The sequence below is a fragment of the Schistocerca cancellata genome, chromosome 5 (genome assembly GCF_023864275.1).
Source record: "Schistocerca cancellata isolate TAMUIC-IGC-003103 chromosome 5, iqSchCanc2.1, whole genome shotgun sequence".
NCBI lineage: Eukaryota > Metazoa > Arthropoda > Insecta > Orthoptera > Acrididae > Schistocerca > Schistocerca cancellata.
Genome location: NC_064630.1, coordinates 256,594,666 through 256,619,444, shown reverse-complemented (window position 1 = coordinate 256,619,444; position 24,779 = coordinate 256,594,666). Strand labels below are relative to the sequence as shown.

Sequence of the window (24,779 nt, the reverse complement as noted above, 5' to 3'; positions counted from 1 at the left end):
TTCCAAACTGCATCAGGATCCACTGCAAGTACTTCGACAGTAAGGAAGGAGGTGAGAAATCTTGGATTTCATGGTCAAACGGCTGCTGTAAGCCACACATCATGCCGGTAAATGCCAGATGACGCCTCGCTTAGTGTAAGGAGCGTAAATGTTGGATGATTGAACAGTGGAAAAGTATTGTGTGGAGTGATGAATCATGGTACACAATGTGGCGATCTGATGGCAGGGTGTGGGTATGGCGAATGTTCAGTGAACGTCATCTGCCAGCATGTGTAGTGCCAACAGTAAAATTCGGAGATGGTGGTGTTATGGTGTGGTCATGTTTTTCATGAAGGGGGCTTGCACCCCTTGTTGTGTTGCGTGGCACTATCACATCACAGGCCTACATTGATGTTTTAAGCACCTTCTTGCTTCCCACCGTTGAAGAGCAGTTCAGGGATGGTGATTGCATCTTTCAACACAATCGAGGACCAGTTCATAATGCACGGCCTGTGGCGGAGTGGTTACATAACAACAACATCCCTGTAATGGACTGGCCTGCATGGAGTCCTGACCTGAATCCTATAGAATACCTTTGGGATGTTTTGGATTGCTAACTTTGTGCCATGCCTCACCGACCGACATCAATACCTCTCCTCAATGCAGCACTCCGTGAAGAATGGGCTGCCATTCCCCAAGAAACCTTCCAGTACCTAATTGAACGTATGCCTGGGAGTGGAAGCTGTCATCAAGGCTAAGGGTGGGCCAACACCGTACTGAATTCCAGCATTACCAATGGAGGGCGCCACGAACTTGTAAGTAAATTTCAGCCATCTTTTTCAGCCAGGTGTCTGGATACTTCTGGTCACATTATGTATGACCTGTATTCAAGTTTGTATCCAGCAAGGACATTGCAGTACAGACTGAGAAATAGGATAATTGGTGTCTCTATACACAGAAATTCGATCCTTTACCACAAATGTATTTCAGTCTTAGACATTTAAAAAGTACAGGCTTAAGTTTCCTGAAGATTGTGAAGTCTTTAAATTATGATATTTGCTCAGTCACAGAGCCATTGCCAGTGTCGTCATGGCTAGGGACTATTGAACTTGCATTAGAAGTGGCTGTCTATGTCAGGTGTAGTCTCCCTTCAACTCCCTTGAGGTAGTACTGCCTGATGTGATCGAAGCCTGCCTCTAATTACTGCTGTAAATCCCAGAGAGTTTGCCTTTCGGAGACTAAGCTGGCATTTTTATAAGTCTGTTCTCTGGTCAGTGTTCTCTGGTCAGTGGTGGAAATGGGTCCTAAGAACTGTGTTGTTCAATATTGCATCATCAGCAATAGATGATTTTGTTTACTCTTACTTGTTGATGGGCTGTTACATGAAATGCCATTGCGAAAAATGTCTCAATTCGATGTGCATGTTTACTCTTATCAATCACTTGTAACTGGTGTACGCTAAAATGTTTGCTAAGAGATAGACTGCAGAAAATCAAACAATTACTTGCACAAAATGATAGTGTCTTGAAAAGAGTTTTTTTTTAAACATGAATGCCAACAAAAGTAAAACAAAGGCAATGGAATTTAGTCAAATTAAATCAGGCATTACTGAGGGAATTAGAAAAGGAAATGAGGCACTAAAAGTTTGGGCAGTGAAACTACAGACGATGGCCAAAATAGATAAAATATAATGTGCAGGCTGATAATAGCAACAGTTGCTTTTATGAAAAAGAAAATTGTTACATTTACTGGAAATTTAAGTGTTAGGAATTGTAGCCTTGTACAGAAGTGAAATATCGGTGAAAACAGTACAGACAAGAAGAGGACAGAAGCTTTTGATGTGATGTGTGTTGCTATAGAAGAATGCTGACGATTAAATGAATAGACCAGAAAATTGGTGAAGAAGTACCAAATCAAATTGAAGAGAAAACAAATTTATGTCAATACTTGATTAAAACACAAACTGAGGCATTAATATATAGTTTGTTTGGTAGTGCTGGGAAGTGTGTGGGATAAAAATTGTACTGGCAGACCAAGGGTTGTCAGTAAGCAGGTTGAAATGGGTAACAATTTCAGTAGTTAGCCAGAGATGAAGAGGCTTGCTCAGGACAGACTAGCTTGGAGAGCTGCATCAAAAAAGTATTTTGACTGATGATTGCAATAGTCATGTTATGATTTGAAAGACTTTCATATGGCAGTTCGTATTTCGAGTTCCTGTTGTGATCTCATTCCAAAGGTGCCACAATTTATGCTAAAGGAAGTATCTGTCATCAGGGGAAATAAAACAGTGGCAGAACAACCAAGAAAGTACTTGGAAGTTCCTTGTGGGTCCTTTAGAAATCAGCAACAGCTGTAGATATCAAAATCAATATTAAGTAATATTCTACAGAGGGGATAATAGTGTAACCCATACAAACTAATAGCTTAATAATCCTGTAGGAGGCAGCTACTGTCAGAGTTGAGTTCTGAAGCTGAGTAACAAGTTTTTCTGTACACCACAGTTGGTTAGAGCGCTGCCTGCGAAAGGCAGGGAGCCCTGTTTGGGTCTAGTCCAGCAAGCAGTTTAACTTTGCCAGAAAATTCCAAAACATTTCATTCTTCAATGCAGGGGGGAAGATTCATTCAGGCTGTGTGTAAGCCATTTCTCTACAATATTCCTTTTTGCAGAAGTGCTAGTGTTGCAACTTATGTGGAGAGCTCCTGTGAAATTTTGAATGTAAGAATTAAATACTGGTAAAGTTGATGCTGAGGAGGTGTCGATATCTTAGTCTTGGTCCAGCAAACAATTCTAAACTGACAGTAAGTTTTACACAAGACTTGCTGAAGATGATGAGATGAGAATATGATTAGCATCAATTGTGCATAAGATTGAGGTCAAAACTTCAAACCTTCCCTTTAGCTGATAGTAAGAACATTCATGTGCATTCAGTTTAGGTGAAAATATAGCCTTTAACTGAACAATAATAATCATGGTAATCTTGTTAGCATTTTGCATTGTGAGTCTTGTACAAGTATACGAATGGGATCATAATTGTTTTATTTGGCAAAGGAAGAATTAGACAAATCAAAGATGGCAGCTTTTTTATAATTTGTATAATACCTTGAACAAATTTTCACACCTGAGTGGCTAAAAATCATTGCCTTATATATGTAATGTTTCACAATTGCAGAGGGCACAGAGCATAAATAAATGAGTTTGATTTTTCAGCAAGAAAAACTGGCTCTGTTGCTGGTATAGCAGAACAGAGGTTGGTTCGTTTAAGGAAGATACTGGAAAAACAGAAAACTCTGTCACCAAGAAAAAATAGCAACATCTCTGCAACTTCTTTGCCAGAAAAACGTAAGTATTTTGGAAACTTTTTAATCTGTATCATATGAGAAACATTACTACATGTGATGTTTATACATTTGTCATCAAGCAAGCAACTACATTCATAAAATCAACTTCGTATCCATTTGAAATGACAGTCAGAAAATACCAGTTCCAAGTAACAGCTGTCATTTTGCAGTGTTTGATTAACAGTGAATCCAAACAGCAATAAATTGTAGTAATGTGAAAGAATGACCAGTGGTAACCTAGATATCTCACTGCTTTACATTATGTTAGTCATATTCTATGGATCCCACAGAAATGGGTCTCTGGAACATGAAAGTAATTTTCCAAAGATATAAATTTTACTTAAGTCTCATATAGTGAAATGTCTTGACATTATGAAAGACTATTGCATTACTGTGCCAATGGTAATTATTAAATTTATTGACCCGAGATGCTGGAGTTGACGATCGTTTGTGTGTGTGTGTGTGTGTGTGTGTGTGTGTGTGTGTGTGTGTTTACTAACAAAGGCTGTGGCCGAAAGCTATATGTGAGTGTCTTTTACTCGTGCCTGTCCGTAACTTGATATGTTTTCTTTACAGTAAGTAACAATCTATCTTTTCCTACACTGTTGATATTCCTACCTGGAGTTTTTATTGTGTGATTTAATTATAAAATTTAATTGTACAAGATTTTCTGTGAAGTTATTTTCAGTGGAGTAGTGGGAGTTACACAACATAAAGTTGTTGTAATTCCGTCTTAAACTCGACCACATTATCTATATGACATTTAGTTGGCTGTTGAATACATTTTTATTCATGTGTCTGACTTCTTTCTGTACTAATATTATCAGTCTTTGTAAAGGTTTATTTTGATCTTACTGTTATTATGTGAGAAAAGAGCTTTTTATAACATACTTCTGCATTCTGTACATTGAGTCCCCATAAAAAAATAATTCTGTAACACATCACCGACTAGAAATATGTAGAATAAGCAAGTTCCTTCATTTTTAAATCAGGTATAGCAGTAATGATGTATATAGCAAATGTAGCTGAACTGAGGTCCTTTTGTCTGTCTGTCCTTTTGTATGTTCTCCACATAAGGTTGTAATCTATCTGCAGTACCAAAAACTTAACACTTTCTTTTTCTTGCATTTTGTTGGTCAAGAACTCTTCTTATATAGTTTATCTATGTTCAATGAAAAGTGCTGGATCAAGTGTGCTGAGGTTTGTTAAAATTTAATGATAGTCAATTTGACTTGAACAACCAGTTAGTGTTTCCAAATATTTTGCTAGCTATCTACACTATAAATTCAACTAATATTCTTTTTATTCATATACTTTTATCATCTGTTAAAGGAGATAATATGTGCCCATGGATAATATGTTGTGATACTCTGTGGCCACAAATGAAAACAGTAGGAAAGAAAAAGTTGTTAACAAACCTTATTCCTGGATTGGCTTCTCATAATAGCTTTTTGTTCAGTTGTTTCATATGGTTTGTATGTAAAAAAATCTTTCAGTATAGGAGAGTAACATTTTTTTTAAATAGTTTTTTTGAAGAGAATGTGACTTCCAGGATGACAGCTGGAAATTGATTCTGTAACTTTGACTGTTTGTCAAAGGAGATACTCACTGTGGATTTCTTGAAACAGTAATGGTGCTCTCAATATTGGGGAAAAGGTTATTATATTACACTTGTAGAGATCAAGAACATGAAGAATTGTGCAAGAGCATTTTGGTATATCCAAATTGTGCACCCATAATGTCTCCTGTTTACTGATGGACTGTTGTTGCAGCAGAAAGTCAAGTGAATAAGGTGGTAAAGATTCATGCTTGAAAAACTCAGAGAAAGGCTTTTTAAGGAAACATACAATATGGCGACTGCATACACAAATTTGCTACTATGATTTATAGAAATGGGATTTATCGAACACATGAGTAATGATTGAAACCTGAAGTTAAACAACAGACCACACTGTAGTGGTTCCTTAACCGTAGATTACTAAACCCTCATAAAGTTTGCAATTGCAGTAACGTATAAAACAAGACATTTCATATTTAATTTGGTATGTCACATACCACTGGAGAACTAATAATTGTAATTGACTAATGCATAAAAACCACTCTGTCGTCAGGCCACAAGTAGCCCATCGGGACCATCCAGCCGCCGTGTCATCCTCAAATGAGGATGCGGATAGGAGGGGTGTGTGGTCAGCACACTGCTCTCCCAGTTGTTATGATGGTTTTCTTTGAGCGTAGCCACTGCTATTCGATCTAGTACCTCCTCAGTTGGCATCACGAGGCTGAGTGCACCCTGAAGACTAATGCATAACCTACATTAGTAACAATGTGCAGAATATGCGGGTGGTTTGAAAATTTCTGAGAATGGAATTGAAAAATAGTACTTACATCGCTGAAACTTTTTTAATTTTTCAATGTAGTCTCCTTGTAGATTAATGCACTTGATCCAACGATGTTTCAGTGCCTTGATCCCATCTCGAAAATGAGTTTCCTCTAGGCCTGCAAAATAGTTGTTAACTCCGGCTATCAATTCTTCGTTTGAAGTGAATCTTCGTCCACCAAGAAAAATTTTCAATTTTGGGAAGAGATGGAAGTCTGATGGAGCCACATCAGGTGAATAATGTGGGTGTGGCAACAATTCATACCTTAGTTCATGTAATTTTGCCGTGGCAACGGCACGTTTTTGATCCAGCGTCAAGAGTTGCGGCACCCATCTTGCAGATAATTTTTTCATTTCTAATTCTTCAGTTAAAATGTGATACACCCTTTCAGACGACATCTGGCAAGCATGAGCAATTTCACGCACTTTCAATCGGCGATCCTCCATGACCATTTTGTGCTCTTTTGCAATAATTTCTGGAGTAGTGACACATCTTGGCCGACCACTGTGCGAATCATCATCTAAGCTCTCCCAACCAATTTTAAATTCATTTGTCTACTTGGCAACAGTTGACTATGAAGGAGCAGAGTTCCTCAGTGTATTCTGGAAATCAGCATGAATGTCCTTTGCTTTCATACCTTTCTTTACGAAGTACTTAATCACAGCTCGAATCTCGATTTTTCCCATCTTCGCAAACCACTACGTGGGCACAACAACAGAGTCAAGTCACCTCCACAGCTCTCTTCCAAGAGCACTGACGTGGCAGGTGTTTACAGGCAACAGTCAAATGAATATCACATCAGCAACTCGTTACGCTAGTGCTGACCTCTTGTGGTGATTCTGAGGACTTTTAAAACCACCCTCGGATCCAGTATAGCAATGTGGTGCAGTTATGAAACAGTTCTGGGTGCATCCCACATTTGACTTGACTTGACTTGTTACATCCATGACACCTTAAGTATTCATTACTTTGTGTTACTTGTGCTAGAGCAGACACTTGGTACGAAGTACAAACCACTAGTGTAGTCCAGCAGTGTGTGTGGTGAAGGTGGAACGTCTTGTCCCCAAATCACTCCTCACCAGGTGACATATTGCGCTGACCATTTTCTGCTCACTACAATCCATCCATTGTTAACAACCAAACTATGACAAATACTGTTTGACATTGATATTATAGGCTATCGAAAGGAGTGTTAGAAGATCTGTATTGGCAGTTAATTCCGTTATTGAGGAGGAGCAACACAGAGCTGTGGAATAGACCTTGGTGATAATTGATGAGCAGCAGTTTGTCTCCTCATTGTGTACTTGACATGCTCTACATTATTTGAATCAGTGGATTTTATTGCTCAGTCAGTATGATTGATATCTTCGTTTCTGAGAAATTCATCTGTGTATGCTATGGCTCGTATTCCAGACATTGAAGATAAGTGTGGACCAACTGTTCCTTTAAAAACTCACCCACACATTTGCAGTGAATCATCTTTGTATCTTAATAGTATTCCTCCATCCATGGTTGAAAGTATGGATATGTCTGTATGCCCATCCAACTTTAATAAGACTCCTCGCATTATAACTCCACTGACTACAAACTTGTTTCTTTATATAATTGTGGAAATTTGGCATGCCTGTTATTTTCCTGTATATTCCAGTCACCCATAAAAAATTGGTTATTAATTAATTAATTATTTAATTAATTTACCAGATTCTGTGGGACTATACAAGCTGAAGCTACTTGGTCATAGAACAATTCAGTAGGCCCACATAATACTGATTAGAAAATTTATAAACGAAAGGATTAATAAGACGTAAAAAAAATTGTGAGATGGTGTACAAATAAATAACACATTACAGAGGAACTACTGTCCAGAGTAGGAGGGTGCCGCAAGAAAACTTTCAACTAAGATTTGAATACTGGGAGTTTATCAGTCAAATTTTTCAATTCTACTGGAAGCCTTTAGAAAATTGGACTGGCTAAACAAGTCACACCTTTCTGTTCAAGTGCTTAAGATAGTATATCTGAGTGCATATTGTTTTTCCATTTCTTGTCTGCAGATTGATTTTTGCAGTTTCTTCTGAATGTGTCAGTATTGTCAATACATATCCCAGCAATGTTGGGCTTAGAATTGTGAGACACTCAAACAAAGGCCTACATGAAATTTGTGTAGTGACATTGCAGATTAGCTGACCATGCTTTTCTGAGCTAAGGATATTCTAGGCAAGCATGTAGAGTTGCTCCAAAATATAACGCCATATGAGATAATAGACTGAAAGTAAGCAAAGTAAACAAGCCTTCATGTTTCAGTGTGAGAGACAGTTGGTCTATTCTTATAGTGAAGGCAGCAGCATTCAGTTCCTGCACAACATTTGAATTGTGATACTTCCAAGAAAGCTATCCATCTTCTCTCAGTCCTAAGAATTTAAAATGGTCAACTTCACTGGCTTTTTAACCACTTAGGGATAATAAAATTTCACTTCTACAATATTTCCAAGTCAGAAACTGTATGCATTGTGCTTTCTTGCTGTTAATGCACTGATCTGTTCTCTGAAAGTTGCATCCTGATGTCCTTGATTACCCTCTTAGCGGCACCAATTATGTTATACTCAAAGTCTTTTACAGTAACACTTGTTATTATGAGAAAAATTTTTGAGTCATGTGTCATGCTTAGTGGCATATCATTGATATATACCAAGAAAAGCAATGGCATCACAACAAAATCCTGTAACACCTCCTGCTCCCTACCCCTCCCGTCTTCTGTGACCCCATTGAGATTCAAACTATTCCCTGTTTGCAGACACTGGAAGACAACCTTCTAGTTCCTATTTTCCAGATATGAAGTGAACTGTTGTTTAGCTTTTTTCCTAATCATTTATGTTCCAACATATGCAAAAGTATTACGTTTCATACAATCAAATGCTCTTGTTGAATTAAAATTATTTTGCATGTTGAAGAGGAATCATTTAGGAAGTATACACTTACATAGCCAATCATTGTCCAAGCTCTACAAATGCTGCCAGATAATGAACAAAGGAAAATCCAGAATGTAATAATGACAATGTTATGAAAAAAGATGTTGGGCCGCAGACAGGCACAACAAAAAGATTGAAATCTTACTTCTCCCATCAGGCACAATTGTCAGAGACAATGGTCATGTATGGGTGTGTGAGATGTGGTTGTTTGAATGTGTGTTTTCTACATTACAAGCAGACTCTGTCTATTTTCTCTTTTTTTCAACAGGAAGTCCCAGGGCTACAAAACCATCGGTTACTGATAGGGAGGCCAGCACTCCCACAAGGAGTAATACTGTTAAACAGGGTGAACAATTTTTGCCAACTCAAGGTAATATCCCCTCATACAAGTCTTTTGGGTGGGATGTAAGCTTTTTCTACAGATACAGTGAGGCAATATGGGTCCTGTTAATATTTGTTTGCAATTTCAAGAAATATTGTACAATGTGACTCAAGGAAGTCTGTCATTATGAGATTGGAATGTGATTACTTATAAAATGTTTTCAATGTTCAAAATATTCTTCTGTATTTGAAATCATCATTTGCACATGTTATTTGTAAAATTTGAATAATAATCCAAATTATTTTTCCGTAAATTCTTGCAATCAATTCATGTCTATATTGTTTTATTTTTTAATAAATAAGAGACAGAATTGCTGGTTAATACTTACCTTCAGAAGGTCGAAAGTTTACTACTACTGACAGGCACACAAAAGTAAAAGAAGGAACGACAGTATCCCAACAGGTGGGTCCCCCTCATCCTGGGATCTTAGCAACCTTCTTTTCTATTTTAATCTTCTCACCATCCCTGTTTCATCCATTGAGCATGGAACTAATAGCTGCAAAATCTAGGATAGTGTCATGACTTGTACATATATGGCTGTACTAAACATTTCATCTCCTGAAGGTAAGCACTGGGCAGTAATTCTGTCTCATATATTTTTTTTTTAATCGAATTTTCCTTTGATACAATTGTTTTATATTTTATACAATACAAGCACAGTGGTATTTCACAATACTGTAACCAGTTTTGGCCAGCCATTGGTCATTTTCACACTATCAGTAGATAAAAGAGAATACAAAAAATCATTATAAGATCTATATGTCTTATGATAAAAATAATAAAATTACAGAATGAGATTTTCACTCTGCAGCGGACTGTGTTCTGATGTGAAACTTCCTGGCAGATTAAAACAGTGTGCCAGACTGAGACTCGAACTCCGGACCTTTGCCTTTCGCAGGCAAGTGCTCTACCAACTGAGCTACCCAATCACGATTCACGCTCCGTCCTCACAGCTTTACCTCTGCCAGTACCTCGTCTCCTACCTTCCAAACTTTACAGAAGCTCTCCTGCGAAACTTGCAGAACTAGCACTCCTGAAAGAAAGGATATTGTGGAGACATGGCTTAGCCACAGCCATGTGGATGTTTCCAAAATGAGATTTTCACTCTGCAGCGGAGTATGTGCTGATATGAAATTGTGTGCCGAACCGAGACTCGAACTCGGGACCTTTGCCTCTCGCGGGCAAGTGCTCTACCACCTGATCTACCCAAACACTACTCACGCCCCGTCCTCACAGCTTTACTTCTGCCAGTACCTCGTCTCCTACCTTCCAAACTTTACAGGAGCTCTCCTGCGGAAGTTGGGAGACGAGGTACCGGTAGAAGTAAAGCTGTGAGGATGGAGTGTGAGTCGTGCTTGGATAGCTCAGTTGGTAGAGCACTTGCCCGCGAAAGGCAAAGGTCCCGAGTTCGACTCCCGGTCCGGCACACAGATTTAATCTGCCAGGAAGTTTCATATCAGCGCATACTCTGCTGCAAGTGAAAATCTCATTCTGGAAACATCCACAAGGCTGTGGCTAAGCCATGTCTCTGCAATACCCTTTCTTTCATGAGTGCTAGTTCTGCAAGGTTTCGCAGGAGAGATTCTGTAAAGTTTGGAAGGTAGGAGACGAGGTACTGGCAGAAGTAAAGCTGTGAGGATGGGGGGTGAGTCGTGCTTGGGTAGCTCAGTTGGTAGAGCAATTGCCCGCGAAAGGCAAAGGTCCCGAATTTGACTCTCGGTCCGGCACACAGTTTTAATCTGCCAGAAAGTTTTAATACTAAAATTGTACCTGAAGGCATATGGTGCAAATGATGATCATGCAACATTTCTGTTGTCAACGATGCTAAAGACAGCAGTAGGCAAAGGTCAAGTTTTTGTAGAAGGAGTGAAATCCTCTCTTTGTGTATTCATACACACGTATATTCATGAAAAAAATAACTACCTCGGAAGATTTTATAGCTGCATTCAGTAGAGTAATGTGACATGATTTTTTTTTTTTTTAATTTTTAAATTTCAGTGTTTTTAAAAAGGGGAAGGAAGGATGGTGGAACGGGGGGAGTGATTTTTAGTAAATGATGATGTGGGTACGTTAAACCAAGAGCAGTGGAGATTTTATCTAATGTTGTTTTAAATAGTGACAAAGAAGAGCTTTAGAAGGAACAGCAATAAAATTTCAGAGAAAAGCTAGATAGTGGTACTGCCCAAAAATCTATAGCAAAAATTAAAGTGACTTGTGAAATAGCCAAGCGGTATAAAAGTAAACTGTTTTCAGTATTAGTCAGAGGTAAAAAGTATTACAAGCACCATGCATATTATTACAATAAAAATTTTTCCAAATAAGATAATGCAGAAATTAAGTAAGGGACTATGAGGAAAAACTTTTAGATTTGAAAGCTGACAAAGGAAGTTGAGCTTTTAGCCATGATGAAAAATAATTAAAACAGACTTTTTTGCAACAAAATATCATCACCGAAGTTAACTAAGAAATTCCCCAAAGAACTGAATAAGAAAATTGACAGCTGAAATTTTCTTCTTACTGAAAAGGATGAACGTCGGTAAAAGTAAACACTGCACATACTCTAACGATGTGCTCACAAATAAAATTACGCTAAGTGAATAAATATATTTGAACTTTCATTAATGACATTGACTGTTCTATATAAAAAATTAACTAAGAAATAGACAAAATTTTAAAGGAAAGCTTTGTGTTTAGTAGCTCTTACAGAATTAAAATTAGTGTTCATCTTCGCACATCGAGTGAAAGACATTTCAGTCCCACAATACGCTAATTTCGGATCCATGGGCCTAGTGAACCATTATCTATAAATTTTCAAAAAATATCAAATCGTGTCATATTACTCTAATGAATGTAATTACAAATCATGTCAAAGTAACTATTCCTTTTGTAAATATAGATAAGTATGAATAAACAAAGAGAGGGTCTCACTCCACCTATTACCCTCTATCTACTGTTGCCTTTAGTATTGTTGACAGTGTAATGTGAACATTATATCACCACTTACAGCCTGTGTCATAAAGTAAAGTCTTGCTGTTTGTTATCTTTAGGGAGACAGATTCTTAGCTGACTTTATTTTATTTGTTTTTTTAGTAAGGATCATCTGATAGTGATTGCCATTTGTCATCATCATCATACAATGAAAGTAAACAGCTCGAATATACACATGCAATGAGTGTGTAATGATTTTTTGATTTTTAATTTTTATTTTTTTACTCACATAGCATGTATGCCCCAGATCTGTTCAGTGGATTAATAATGAGGGTCGGTGGCCAGCCAGCCTGATTGTGATTTTTAAGTGATTTCCCACATCCAACTAGGTAAATACTGGGCTGGTTCCCACATTCCCCCTCAGTACACGATGGGCAAATCTTTACAAAATGTTCTCTCACCTGAACACTTGCTTTACTCTAGACGCATACAGATGGGGACGGGTGGCGTCAGGAAGGGCACCCAACCACCTGTTGTCACTAATATGCCAAAACACATAAACAATGCCGATCCCATAGATAAATGGGAATAGGCTAGGATGAAGAGGAAGAAGAAGAAGAAGAAGAAGAAGAAGAAGAAGAAGAAGAAGTAGAGAATGTAAGGATATTATTACAAGGATGGGGTGGTGGTTGGCCATGGCCTTGCTGCCAGAACCTGAAAAGATTCGGGAAAACCTAGATCAAGATGACTGGAGAGAGCAAACACCCATTATCTTGAATATGCGGTTAGCATCTTAACAAATACTCTGCCTCAATCAGTTGGTCCCTACTGTACAAAGCTCTTTTGTTCATACACAATTTCCACAAGTTAATTTGCAATATAAAAAAATAGTTTTGTACTCTGTATAGATTCTATAATGATTTTTGTCTCCTCTTTTTGTCTATTGACAGTCCGAAGATAACCCGCTGGTTGGCCAAAATCAGTTATGGTACTGTGAAATGCTCATGTGATTATGTTACGTAAAGAAAATCAATCACTGTATCCTTTATGACAGTATGTAAGTTTTTCCAAATTCATTTCTAAATTATGCCTTCCAACACTGTGATACACCATGAATGATCACTTGCTTATTATAAGTGAGTGCAGTATTTGTTGTTTTCATTCCCACACATATTAATTCTCCACACATTATATTAATCTCATAGACCTAATTTTTTTTAACAGGAAATGCCAGGGCTGCAAATACTGTTCCTGATAGGAAAGTCATCTCTCCCACAGACAGTATTACTACGAAATGGCGTGAACAATTTTCACCTCCTCAAGGTAATAAGCCCCTAAAATGTTCCTGTCAATATACTGTTAGATTTTTCCCAGAAATAATGCTGCTATCAATTTTGCACTTTTGGCCTGCTTTCTGTGCCTAGTATTATGTGAGTTCCACTTCTTATTATGTTTGCATCAAACTCTAATGCCTTATAGAGAATACTTCAGCTGTTGATCACTAGGGCTTTAATAGTTTCATATTTGAGGGTGTTCCTTTATTTTGTATAGTAATACTTAAGTTTTCGTACAGCTGTCAGTATCTGCACTGGATGGAGAGCTGCCTAGTGTGAAATGCAGCAAGAAATCTATGCCTGCTTATTTTAGGATCAGAAAAGTTTGATGTAAATATGAGAGGAGGAGAGAATAACGATTTCTTATCCAGAATCAGTCATGAGAAGGCCTATCATTGTGATTAAACTTTAGGTGAAAATGCTGAAAAATAATGCACTTAATGGTATGCTTTTGGGTGGAGCCATGGCAGTGCTTACAGTTCACAATACCTGAGGAGAAGACCAGTTCAGCCCTTTAAATACTGTGCACAAAAATGTAATCAACAACTTGGCTGAACACGCGAAAACATGCCATTAATCAGATGTGCTGAGAAAACCTGAGAGAACACAACTACACAGTTATCATTGTTAGCTTACAATGGAAGTTTAATTTAGAGACAAAAAATGTTACTGTGAAATGAGCTTCACCAAATTACCACTTTTGATTGTGAAACAGCCTCTCTGTAGGTTTGGGGTTGGATCAGGTTTGAGTGTTGTCTTTTAAAATTTTAAATCCCCTCATTTGATGGTGCTATTGAGATTGGATATTGCTATTGTTCTGAGAATTAAACAATGTTGTGAATGAATGGAAATTTCATGTTAAGATTTTCATTGGGTGATTTTAAGTGACTTTTGTAAATGCTTAATTCAAGAAGAATGTCCCAGATCATTTTGTTCAACTTTTGGTAACTAGTCACCTCCCAGGAATACTGTCCACAATTTTTTTGTGGAATTTCATCACAATTGTGTATTCTTTGGTGATGAATTTCCTGAAAGTTGACCAAAATTAGTTGTTGTTTGAAAACCATTGATGCTGCGTGCAGCATTATTGAAAAGAGTCTACACATGAGAACTGCAAGTCAGAGGCATCCTTAGGCATGTCAAAGATTGCAGTATATTTGCTTTTGCATGAACATTTAGCTGTGAAAAAGAACTATCTTCATGCACTCTGCATAATTTGACCAAAGCTTAACAACATGTTCATTTCAGTTGGTGTAAGGAAATGCTCAAAAAATTTGACCAAGCAAATGTGAAATCCATGTACAGTATTGTAACAGGAGAAGAAAGTTTAATGTAATCATATGAGTTGGAAGCTAAGCAGCAGTTGACTATGTGGATGTTTCAGGAGAAACTGAAACGCAACAAAATTGGTTAAAAAAACTGATTGCCTGTTTCTTTCACTGATCAAAGCAGAGTTAATGCTGAACGATAAACAAATTGTCAGCCCCAATCATCAGTGAAATTAGGAAAAATAACCAAAAATCATTTAGGGAAGGAGAGGGAAAGACGAAAGGATGTGGGTTTTAAGGGAGAGGGTAAGGAGTCATTCCAATCCCGGGAACGGAAAGACTTACCTTAGGGGGGAAAAAGAACAGGTGTACACTCACACACACACACACACATATCCATCTGCATACACACAGACACAAGCAGACATTTGTAAAGGCAAAGAGTTTGGGCAGAGATGTCAGTCGAGGCGGAAGTACAGAGGCAAAGATGTTGTTCAAAGACAGGTGAGGTATGAGTGGCGGCAAATTGAAATTAGAAATTAGCGGAGATTGAGGCCTGGCAGATAGCGAGAAGAGAGGATATGCTGAAGGGCAAGTTCCCATCTTCGGAGTTCTGACAGGTTGGTGTTAGTGGGAAGTAACCAGATAACCCGGACGGTGTAACACTGTGCCAAGATGTGCTGGCCATGCACCAAGGCATGTTTAGCCACAGGGTGATCCTCATTACCAACAAACACTGTCTGCCTGTGTCCATTCATGCGAATGGACAGTTTGTTGCTGGTCATTCCCACATAGAAAGCTTCACAGTGTAGGCAGGTCAGTTGGTAAATCACGTGGGTGCTTTCACACGTGGCTCTGCCTTTGATCGTGTACACCTTCCGGGTTACAGGACTGGAGTAGGTGGTGGTGGGAGGGTGCATGGGACAGGTTTTACACCGGGGGCGGTTACAAGGGTAGGAGCCAGAGGGTAGGGAAGGTGGTTTGGGGATTTCATAGGGATGAACTAAGAGGTTACGAAGGTTAGGTGGATGGCGGAAAGACACACTAGGTGGAGTGGGGAGGATTTCATGAAGGATGGATCTCATTTCAGGGCAGGATTTGAGGACGTCATATCCCTGCTGGAGAGCCACATTCAGAATCTGATCCAGTCCTGGAAAGTATCCTGTCACAAGTGGGGCACTTTTGGGGTTCTTCTGTGGGAGGTACCGGGTTTGAGGAGATGAGGAAGTGGCTCTGGTTATTTGCTTCTGTACCAGGTCAGGAGGGTAGTTACGGGATGCGTAACTTCCTTATACACAAATATTCCGCATGTCCAGGGCCTCGCTGCGATGGAGCACTTCCTTTCACGCCGATCACCTGCCACCCTACCTAAAACCTCTTTCCTCATTACGTTAGCCAGCTTCATCCTACCCCACAACTTCTTCACTTTCGAAGGCCAGACATACCAACAATTAAAGGGAACAGCCATGGGTACGCCAACCTATTCATGGGTTGCTTAGAGGAAGCCTTCTTGGTTACCCAGGCCTGCCAACCCAAAGTTTGGTACAGATTTATTGATGACATTTTCATGATCTGGACTCACAGTGAAGAACAACTCCAGAATTTCCTCTCCAACCTCAACTCCTTTGGTTCCATCAGATTCACCTGGTCCTACTCTAAATCCCATGCCACTTTCCTTGACGTTGACCTCCACCTGTCCAATGGCCAGCTTCACACGTCCGTCCACATCAAACCCACCAACAAGCAACAGTACCTCCATTATGACAGCTGCCACCCATTCTACATCAAACGGTCCCTTCCCTACAGCCTAGGTCTTCGTGGCAAACGAATCTGCTCCAGTCCGGAATCCTTGAACCATTACACCAACAACCTGAAAACAGCTTTCGCATCCCGTAACTACCCTCCTGACCTGGTACAGAAGCAAATAACCAGAGCCACTTCCTCATCTCCTCAAACCCGGAACCTCCCACAGAAGAACCCCAAAAGTGCCCCACTTGTGACAGGATACTTTCCAGGACTGGATCAGATTCTGAATGTGGCTCTCCAGCAGGGATACGACATCCTCAAATCCTGCCCTGAAATGAGATCCATCCTTCATGAAATCCTCCCCACTCCACCTAGAGTGTCTTTCCGCCGTCCACCTAACCTTCGTAGCCTCTTAGTTCATCCCTATGAAATCCCCAAACCACCTTCCCTACCCTCTGGCTCCTACCCTTGTAACTGCCCCCGGTGTAAAACCTGTCCCATGCACCCTCCCACCACCACCTACTCCAGTCCTGTAACCCGGAAGATGTACACGATCAAAGGCAGAGCCACGTGTGAAAGCACCCACGTGATTTACCAGCTGACCTGCCTACACTGTGAAGCCTTCTATGTGGGAATGACCAGCAACAAACTGTCCATTCGCATGAATGGACACAGGCAGACAGTGTTTGTTGGTAATGAGGATCACCCTGTGGCTAAACATGCCTTGGTGCACGGCCAGCACATCTTGGCACAGTGTTACACCGTCCTTGTTATCTGGTTACTTCCCACTAACACCAACCTGTCAGAACTCCGAAGATGGGAACTTGCCCTTCAGCATATCCTCTCTTCTCGCTATCCGCCAGGCCTCAATCTCCGCTAATTTCAATTTGCCGCCGCTCATACCTCACCTGTCTTTCAACAACATCTTTGCCTCTGTACTTCCGCCTCGACTGACATCTCTGCCCAAACTCTTTGCCTTTACAAATGTCTGCTTGTGTCTGTGTATATGCGGATGGATATATGTGTGTGTGTGTGTGTGTGTGTGTGTGTGTGTGTGTGTGTGTGTGTGTGTGAGTGTGTACCTGTCCTTTTTTCCCCCTAAGGTAAGTCTTTCCGTTCCCGGGACTGGAATGACTCCTTACCCTCTCCCTTAAAACCCACATCCTTTCGTCTTTCCCTCTCCTTCCCTCTTTCCTGACGAAGCAACCGTTTGTTGCGAAAGCTTGAATTCTGTGTGTATGTTTGTGTGTCTATCGACCTGCCAGCGCTTTTGTTTGGTAAGTCTCATCTTTCTTTTTAGATATATTTTTCCCAGTGGAATGTTTCCCTCTATTATATATATATATATATATATATATATATATATATATATATATATATATATATATATATAATTTGTGAATAGAGTATTCACAAAAAAATGATATTTGTGGAAGTTGATGGAGAAACAAATGTGCAAATGTAAATGACTGTGCAGTTCTGCATTTTCAGTTGTTTCCCATCCCCACTTAAACCATTAAGGAAGAGTACTAATGAGTGCATTCATTCTTTCGCTGATTATTCCCGTGTTGATTGATTCCTAAATAACAATCAGAATTTTAATACGTGTTATTACAGGTCGTTTAAAATCTCTTTAGAGTCTTTGTTTTGTGAACCACTTGGCATTCCCAAAATGTCTTCTATGACTACCCCCACAAGGTATTGAATCAAGGATGCAAGATGAAGAGGTTATCTTAGGAATATGTTACTCAGTTTTGTTCTGATTGTTGGTAGCTGAAGGTGAAGAATGCACCTGGTAAAATGTATTAATTCTCAGGTGTAATTTGAATCAGTAACTAAACCATCTACCACTTCAGAAGATGATTGTGTTACCACGAAGTTAATGAAATATGATATTAAACACCAACATAGTTCAGATTGTGAAAGGTGAGGGTAGCTGTTTGTTTGTGGAACAACCTTCCTAGACACATTGTTATATCTTAAGTGAGAATTATTCAGAATATTTCATGGAGATGATAAAATAAGAATCAAGTAAATACACTGACAGAAAAAAATCACAACACCAAAAAATAATTATGTAGAGTAATGAAATTTCTGGAATACATTTGTATGGGTAATGTACTAAAGTAATTAACATTTCAAGATCATAGGTTAATGTAAGTACAAGACAGCCTTTGAAAATGGTGAACTATTGGTACAGTAATAACCGGTGTAACTGCCAGAATGTTGAATGCAAGTAAGCAAACATGCATGCATTGTGTTGTACATCTGCTGGGTGTCAGTTTGTGGGATGGAGTTCCATGCCTGTTGCACTTCGTCAGTCAATACAGGAGCAATTAATGCTGTTTGTGGATGATGCTAGAATTGTCATCTGAAGGTATCCTGTATGTGCTCGATTGGAGACAGATTTGATGATTGGGCAGACCAAGGCAATGTGTCAACACTCTATAGAACATGTTGGATTGTAACAGCGTCATGTGGGTGAGCATTTTTGTGTTGGAAAATACTCCCTGAAATGGTTTTCATGAATGGCAGCACAAAAGGTGGAATCACCAAAGTGACTTACGAATTTGCAGTCAGAGTGCCTAAAATGACCATGAGAGTACTCCTGCTGTCACCCAAAATTGCACCCCAGGCTGTAACTCCAGGTGGAGATCTAGTGTGTCTAGCAGGCAGACAGGTTGGTTGGAGGCCCTCAGCTGACCACCTCCTAATCAGCAGACCTCCACTGTGCCCTCTAACGAGCTCTCACTTGACACCATGGAAGTCGCACAAGGTGGTGGTTTGGGGTCAGTGGAACATAAACTTCATGGCATCTGGCTTGGAGCTATTCTTGAAGTAACTGATTTGTAATAGTTCATTGTGTCACTGTGGTGTCAACTGATTCTCAGATTGCTGCTGCAGATGCAATACGATGCATGGGAGCCATGCGCCGAACATAGTGTCTTCACTGTCGGTAGTGTCATGTGTCCATCTGGAACCTGGTCTTGTTGCAACTATAAATTCTCGTAATCACCATTGCCAGCAATCATGTACAGTGGCTACGTTCCTGCCAAGTCTTTCTGCATTATCACAGAAAGATCATCCAGCTTGTTGTAGCCCTATTTCATGACTCATTCAAACTGAGTGTGGTGTTGATGATGGTGTTTGTGTCGCCTTGAAGGTATTTTTGACTAGCATCAACTCACCAAATCCAATCTCAAAGGTAACTAAAGTCATATTGCTACAGTGTTTATTTATATTAATCTTGATTTGCATCCTCATAGTGGTGCTACTGGAGCCACTAATATGTGACTGGCATGAAATTTGAATAGACATCATATTTCAGATGTAGAAACACACCTACCAACTTTCTTTTATTTTGCACAACTCCTCCTTGATGTTGCAGTTTTTTCCTGTCAGTGTATGTCTGGATCATTCAGTGTTATACCTGAAAATTGAAGAAACGCCAGAATCAACAAACATTTCCTGCAATGTCATGAAGTTTTTACACTATAAATTAAATGCAGGAGGTTTGTTTGGCTGGTTCTCCCTGGAGCAACTATTGTACTTTTTTCTGTTTTAGCATACTAAAAACTGGAAAAACTATTCATCAGATGCAAGAACACCATGTGTGATGACCAGAAAGCAGGCTTCAAAATGCCATTAAAATTAACCAAAATAATGTGTGCAGTTTTAAGTTTGATTTCAGGCTCTACAGACAATTAAACGGGACGTAGTTGTCATGAGAACATGTAAAAAGGGACACAAAATGCTTAAAGTAATTTCAAAAACATATCATTCTGAAGCCTAATGTCCTAAACTTGGTTGTTCCTATGTCTACTACATTGTCCATCAGATTGGTGATACGAGATCAATCTTGGTTTCATCTCGGATTGTTCAGATTCACTCAGTTCTGTTGGCCATTCTGAGTATGATTATAAAGCTACCACAATCATAGGCATATCAGGAATCTGACAGCCCTGTTTGTAACTGGACTGCTTAACCTAGAACTTAGAACACATAACTATGGGAGGGAATGAGGGCTCACACAGGATATGATAAAAATACATTCTCTGAAATACAAGTGTTGGTCATTCAAAACTAAGCCCTCCCATTTATTTTCATCGAAACTACAGCTGATACAGAAAGCCCAATAACATGGTTAAGAAAGCAAGTTTTCACATTACATACTGTGACTTTTCCATATAGTCATCACGTTTTCTTATGTACTTTTGCCAACATGAACAGGAGCTTGCATACCATATTCATAAAATGAGAATCAGCTGATGAACCACTGTCTTACTGTTTTGATGATAGCACCAGAGTGTGAAAGCTGTTGGGCATGTAATTCACCTTTCATTTACCCAAAGAGGTGGAAGTATGAAGATTCTACCAAACTGTATGGTGGATGTGGTAGGGCAGTACTGTCAAATTTTGCAATGAGTTCCATAACCAAAAAGCTGTTGTGCAGTTGGCATTATTGTGTTGCAAGCAGACATTTTCCTTCTTATACAGCTTGTGTATGGGAACTCGGGCCAACTTCTGAATCCACACAGTCCGTTGAGACAATTCAAACCTCATAGAAGACTCTATAATGTGATCCCTGCTGTTACATGGATGTAAAACATGGAATGCCAAGAAACTGTAGTACAAACATTTGTTCGTATCTGAAGGGTAGATTTTAGGGGAAAGCTGTGGTCTGGTACACAGTGATGGATCCAGCATAAATATAAACTTAAGGAATTTTATATAGAACCATAGTGAACCTAATGAGGAGTAAACAGTTTGGATGGGCAGGTTATGTTGTTGCCATGAACGCCTTGTGTTGGCCCTTGAAGCTTCTATATTTTGTGCCACAAGGGGAATCACCTTTCACGGCAAGAAAAAGATGGAATGATGAAATCTGGGAAGATATGAAATATATTACTTTGAGAGTTGATTGATGAGAAAAAGTAGCAACAGTAACCAGTGGAGAAGAAATCTTGCAATAGTGTATGGTTCCCTGATCAATTTTTGTGTCAACTTGTTTGTTAATTGGGTTTATTAGAGCGTCTGCTCCTATCACCATATTTTGATGTATTTGTAAAAGTTCAGAAATGCTACTAATATGTAATGTAAGTCTAAACAGGGACGTAGTTCATTTTGAAGTCAAAAGTGCTTAATATAGTAGCAGTTAGTGGCAGTAGCCACTGAGTTTTTCTCCATTCCATATCAAGCAACTTCAAAAATAAGCCATTCAGGATAAAATCTAGTTGAATACCTGTCACTTATGAACAGTTGAATGTCTTTGAAGCCCCAATAATGTAAGTCGAAACCAGGCGATGATGTGCATTTCCTTTCAATGTATACTATATCTCATTCACTAAATTTAAAACTTAGATGTTTTCTACAGTAAATTAAACAGCAACAGTACTAATGTATTTACAGACGCTGAAGCAAAAGTAGTAGCTGATGCTGTAAAACTTAATTGATTGTTGCCATGAGAAGGATTGGCTTGGTGGAGAAAAGTAGTCAACCATTGTCCAGCATTGACTGCACATTCTGTTGTGAAAATATTCCAGGATGTAACTTCTATTACCGATATGTCAAAAAATGTAATAAATTGTGATTGCTTGAGACATCATTTTTAACAGATAGGTGAAGTATAATATAACAAGCATATGGAATGAATGGCCTCAAGCAATGGACTTTGTATTAACATTGCATGCTAAAATATCATTAGAAAACTAGCACATGTAACAGAAGATAGCTTAAGCGCAAGAGAACATTTCCTTGCACAGTGTACAGTCATGCCAACTTGTGTAGATGATCAGACATAGAATTCTGAAAGCGGGCAATTTTATTGTCGTTTTAGTAGTAGACGAGATTTAGATACTGTTGCAGCTGCCCACTGACCAGAAAAATTGCACATTATGTCTAACTGCTTTAAATTAAGTGTGCTTACTACTATATGATGGACATGGAAGTGATGCATGGTACTTTGTGTGACATAGGTGAGATGAAGACAGTCAACCTGCTGTGTCAACCATGTTTAAAACTATGAGACTGAATTGCAAGGCAGAACTTACCTTCAGAAGGCATATTTCTTATTGCTGCCAATAAACACACGTATAAGAAACTAGCTGTATAGCCATTATGCCTCCTTTGTGGAAGGAAGAAAGACACATTGAAGAAGGTTATAAGAGAAGGACAAGTCACTCAGACTCCAGCATGAGAGAGATCTGTGTATTGTGAGTATGAGGAGAAAAGAAGATTAAGGGTGTGGTATCATCCTCACAATAGGTGAGTCTGTCTCTCTTGAGTTCTGAGTGACCCACCCTTCCTTTTTAACCTTGGTGAACTAGGTCAGTTTCTTGTACTTTTATAAGTATCTATTGACAGTACTGAGAATTTTGCCTCTTGAGGGTAAGCCATAGCAAGCCACTATATCCTATAATTTTATAACTTTCTTAAGTGAACATTCCTTTTAAATTCATAATGTTTGACCTTTTTACATGCAGTTGTCATGGTTCACAAATCAATAGCAGTAGCTTGTTTTAAAATTATTCCAGCTGCAAAAATATCTGATTTGTTGACTACTATGCCACCAATCAAGATATATAGCCTTTTCAAGTGACAATCATTTTTTAAATACAAACAATATGTCACTTAGATTGTTTGTCTGTGTTAAGTTTTCATAAATTATATCGCATATGACTTGCTTAGTTTTGTTTGTAAATGCTGGTAACAACAGTAAAATTAGTTGGCAGCTATTTGCTAGTATTTTATCTCATTCTTATGAAACTGCTTTATAGCAGCATACTTAAGTCTCTAGGAAATTACAGTTGTAAAGGGATTCACTCAGTAAGTAACTTGCTGTATAAAAATTTCAAGTTAGCAAAATTTGATGACTTCGCTACTCGATTCTTGGTAGCCACTAGAAAATCTTTTGTTAAGGGAGATGATAATACTAATAACTTACTTTGGTGATGTAGTTGAAGATTAGTAGTGTTGTTCTGGAACGCCCTTCTATTCACCAATAAATCATTCAAACCTTTACTAGAATTATTGAAACTGTTTACAATTTGGGTGCTGTATATTATCAGCTCATTACAAACTTAAAGAAATTGCCTCATTTGTGTTATTTGTTTTCCTACGTCATGTTGTACATAATTCTTTTTGTTTTATTACATTAACATTTTTTTTCCTTCAGTACTTCATTGACTTTGCTAGAGTGTCGCACATTAATCTCTGTGTGAGTGTTGTCGTTTGATATTACTCTAGGTGACTGTTGTGAAAAGACTTGAAAGCTTTCCCATTTTGCATGCAAGGTAAAAAGAGTCATGAGATTGGGGAAGATTTCTGCCCTTCAGGGTGAACTAGAAATGGCGAATTTTGAATTTGATTGAAGGGAAAAAGAATTTGGGAAATCGTGGCAAACAGTTAGCACATGGAGAAAAATAAAGGCATCACATATGACAGGCCATTTAGCAGCTACACTGATGAGCCAATGCCAAAACATTATGACTACTTACATAACAGCATGTTACACCTTTGAAATGAAAAATGGTAGCGATTCTCCATTGCATGAAGTCATCGAGGCCTTGATAGTTAAGTGGCACCAGATGCCTATGCACAGTCATGTATTTACCATAACTTATTGGATGGTATTTTGTGGGCAAGGAGCTGACACCTAGTAGAGTCTCATATGTGTTCCATTGGGTTCAGATCAAGTGAATTTGGTGGCCAAGACATCAATGTGACTTAACTATCATGCTCTTCAAACTATTGTGGTACAATCCTTGCCTTGTGACATGAACAGTTATCCTGGTGACAGATGCCATTGCTGTCAGGGAAGACATCAAGAATGAAGGTCCACGATAATGTTCATGTAGTCCTTGCTGTCAACATGCTTCTATCACAACAACAGATACCATGGCAACCCAAGTAAAAGTCTCTCATAGTATAATACCATATTTCCCTGATTGTAAGATGAGGGTTTTCCCCAAATACAGCATTAAAAAATACAAGGTCATCTTATACTCGCAGATTAAACTATTGCTTACTAGAGTATTTAAGAATAGTTCTACGTTTATAGGGGTCGTCTTACACGAGATGAAGCTGTGGCTATTGAGATCATGTGCTTACTTATTTTGACGAATTTGGAAGGGCAGGGCTCGGCAAACAATGCTTGTGTTCCAGCAGGCTTGAGATTTCCCAATACGCCAAAGCACTCAATTCAGTATCAACGTTGCTTGAACAATTACATGACATTGACTCACACAGTGCTGATCCAAGAGATACTTGAGAAATTATGAACTAGCCACTACAACAGTCTATTGCTCTGATTGTAATTTGGTGATTTTAGGAAACACAGGAGGAAATAGCATTAAATTGTATCATCTTACAAATCTTTCCTGTATTTGAACAAGTTTGCAGTAAATATTTTCAAACATGTATGGACAACTATACGCAAACATTAATGCCGCTTTTTAAGT

General features: G+C 38.8%; 1 protein-coding gene across 4 annotated transcripts in view; it reads left to right on the top strand.

Annotated features, from left to right (window-relative positions):
• LOC126187581 (transcriptional protein SWT1) overlaps positions 1-24,779 on the top strand; it is a 262,566-nt gene that overhangs the window by 53,718 nt on the left and 184,069 nt on the right. For all 4 annotated transcript variants that reach the window (XM_049928751.1, XM_049928753.1, XM_049928752.1 and 1 more), the window contains 3 exons: positions 3,188-3,319; positions 8,931-9,032; positions 13,197-13,295. In XM_049928751.1, coding sequence (XP_049784708.1) covers positions 3,188-3,319; positions 8,931-9,032; positions 13,197-13,295 — 333 coding nt within the window. The remainder of the gene's footprint in view (positions 1-3,187; positions 3,320-8,930; positions 9,033-13,196; positions 13,296-24,779) is intronic.